Source organism: Mangifera indica, chromosome 13, assembly GCF_011075055.1.
Source record: "Mangifera indica cultivar Alphonso chromosome 13, CATAS_Mindica_2.1, whole genome shotgun sequence".
Lineage (NCBI taxonomy): Eukaryota > Viridiplantae > Streptophyta > Magnoliopsida > Sapindales > Anacardiaceae > Mangifera > Mangifera indica.
The window spans coordinates 438142-440683 of NC_058149.1; the positions used below are offsets into that span (position 1 = coordinate 438142).

The 2542-nt window shown below is 38.9% G+C and overlaps 1 protein-coding gene across 1 annotated transcript; it reads right to left on the minus strand.

Moving 5' to 3' along the window:
• Nucleotides 1-441: 441 nt before the first annotated feature.
• On the minus strand, nt 442-2277 carry LOC123194806 (CBL-interacting serine/threonine-protein kinase 6). The gene has a single exon (XM_044608238.1). The coding sequence runs from the start codon at nt 1998-2000 to the stop codon at nt 714-716; it is 1287 nt and encodes a 428-aa protein (XP_044464173.1). The 5' UTR covers nt 2001-2277; the 3' UTR covers nt 442-713.
• Between the last annotated feature and the right edge of the window lie 265 nt (nt 2278-2542).

Here is a 2542-nt window from a genome sequence, read left to right on the forward strand (position 1 = left end):
TACCAAATTCTTCTTGGATTTTTCTTTAGAGAAAATTATACCGAACAAATCGGTTAATCAATCTCGAGGAACTTATTGAGTAAGTTAAACCCAAATTCAATAATAGATCTTACAATCACTAAATTAAATAATTCAAAATTTTGATATTAAAATATCTTTATAAAAAACTTGAATTCATATTTTTTTATATACGAAGATTCTTCTTTTATCACTTAAATTATTTCGTGAGAGTATTTGTTCTAAAAGTTATTCAATATAAAACGACAATTTATGAAAAATTCATAAAAATATAATTAAATCACATATTTTATACTTAAAATCATAAAGAAAGCAAAACTTTTTGTGAATCTCATTTGTTATACTTGGAATCATAAAGAACGCAAAACTATTTGTGAATATGATCTGCTAAACAAGGAGAATGAATAAATGCAAGGTGCAAAATAACATTGAAGACAAAAGTTGCCATAAATTCACAAATAAGAACAATAATTTGTGCCACAACCCACCCACAACAAACACCAAATTTCCCAAAACACACAACAAAAAATAATAATAACAATAACAACCCTTTATGATGAAAGAAAGATCCCCATATGGCCTTTGCCTTTAACAATAATAATAATAATCTAATTAGACACATAATTATTAACAATCACTAATTTCCTCCTCCTTCTTCTTGTTCTTCTTCTTGCCACTTCGGAGATTTTTTTTTCTTAAGTTGACATCCAAACAATGTCTTTAAGTGCTGGCCGGAGCTCTTCGCTGCAGAACTGGTTATATTCCCAGGTGTCACCATTGTCTTTCTTCACTTCCACCACCAGAAACGACGGCGTCATGGCGAAGATATCAGCATTTATGGCCAGTTTCCCTTTTCGTCCACACTCTTGGCCTTGTAATCTCACTCTTGACTCGCTCTTTTTCACATTAAATTTCACATTTTTTGCCACTTCTTCTAGCCTAGAAATCACACTACTTGCTGGCCTTGTTGTGGCAAATCTTAACTCCTCTTTCTCCCCCCTCTTTTTCTCCTCAAACAACGGCGACAAATTAAACCCTTCTGACAGAGAAATTATATGAAAAGCATTTAACGTTTCGGGCTGCTTTGATTTCTCACCATAGCTTATCTCATCAGCTTCAAAATCTTGCTCTTGTTTGTTGCTGGATTTGATGTTCTTCGGCACAGCCTTCTTAAACCAGGATGATTCCGTTATTTTTGAGATGGAAATTCTTGTATTTGGATTTGGATCAAGAAGCTTTGTGATCAGTCTTCTCGCTTCAGAAGAAAACCACGGCGGACATTTGAAGTCTCCTCTGTAAATTTTCCGATACATGGCCACAATATTATCGTCCTGGAATGGCAAAAATCCTGCAAGAAGAACATATAAAATAACCCCACAAGACCAAATATCCGCCTTAGCTCCGTCGTACCCTTTTTTTCCTATGACTTCCGGCGCCACATAGGCTGGCGTGCCGCAAGTCGTATGCAACAATCCATCCTGTTTCAGATGTTCCGAGAAAGCACTGAGCCCGAAATCTGTAACTTTTAGGTTCCCATCTTCGTCTAGCAAAAGATTTTCAGGCTTCAAATCTCGGTGATAAACGCCGCGGCTATGGCAAAAATCGATGGCTGAAATCAACTGTTGGAAGTAGACTCTAGCCAAATCTTCCCTTAACCGACCTTTGGCGATTTTGTTGAAGAGTTCGCCGCCGCGAACCAGCTCCATGGCGAAATAGATCTTGGATTTGCTCGCCATAACCTCGTGAAGTTCAACGATGTTTTCATGCTTCACCATATTCATCACTGAGATCTCTCGCTTGATTTGCTCCATCATGCCGACTTTAATCACCTTTTCCTTGCCGACGACTTTTATCGCCACATGTTTGCCGGTGTGAAGGTGGCGGGCGAGGAAGACTTTGGCAAAAGTTCCGTGGCCCAACAACCGGCCGAGCTCGTATTTTCCGTGAAGCAAAGTCGGACTGGAGTTTTCGGCGGATCCCATTTTAACATACAGAGTTTTAAAACGACTGAATTTGAAATAGTACAGTACAGTACAGCGCAGTGCTGGACTGATGATAACAGACAGATAAGGAAAAGAGAGCACCGAGGACGTTTGGTGGTGTTTTGATGAATCACCCGTCTTCGACGTGTTTCCGGTGGCAATTCCGGCCGCCAATGCACCGCTTGGCTCGTCCAGACAGCTCAAGCGTTGCCTGCTGCGAAGGTCTTCTCATCTCTCTGCTGCATTCCCTACAGAACTTTCTCTTCCTTTTTGATTCAATGCACAAGATGGCTCCTTTATAGGCAATAAAGAAAAAAAATTACCGTTTTGTTGTGCGTTACATCGGACGGTTCTGATTCCCGTTATTGAAAGCCACGTGGCAGATCACACGGTTGACAGGGAAAACTCGTAAGAATTATTTGGGTGCTTAATTTGGTATTACGAGTAAGAAGCTAATAATTTTTCCTTTATTTTTTTGTTAGGTGAGAATTGATAATACCATAGAGAGACAAATTTACTGACCATATCAAAGTTTAATTGGA

What these genes read in the sequence shown, in the direction of transcription:
- LOC123194806 (XM_044608238.1), bottom strand. Translation starts at nt 2,000, where the DNA reads ATGGGATCCGCCGAAAACTCCAGTCCGACTTTGCTTCACGGAAAATAC.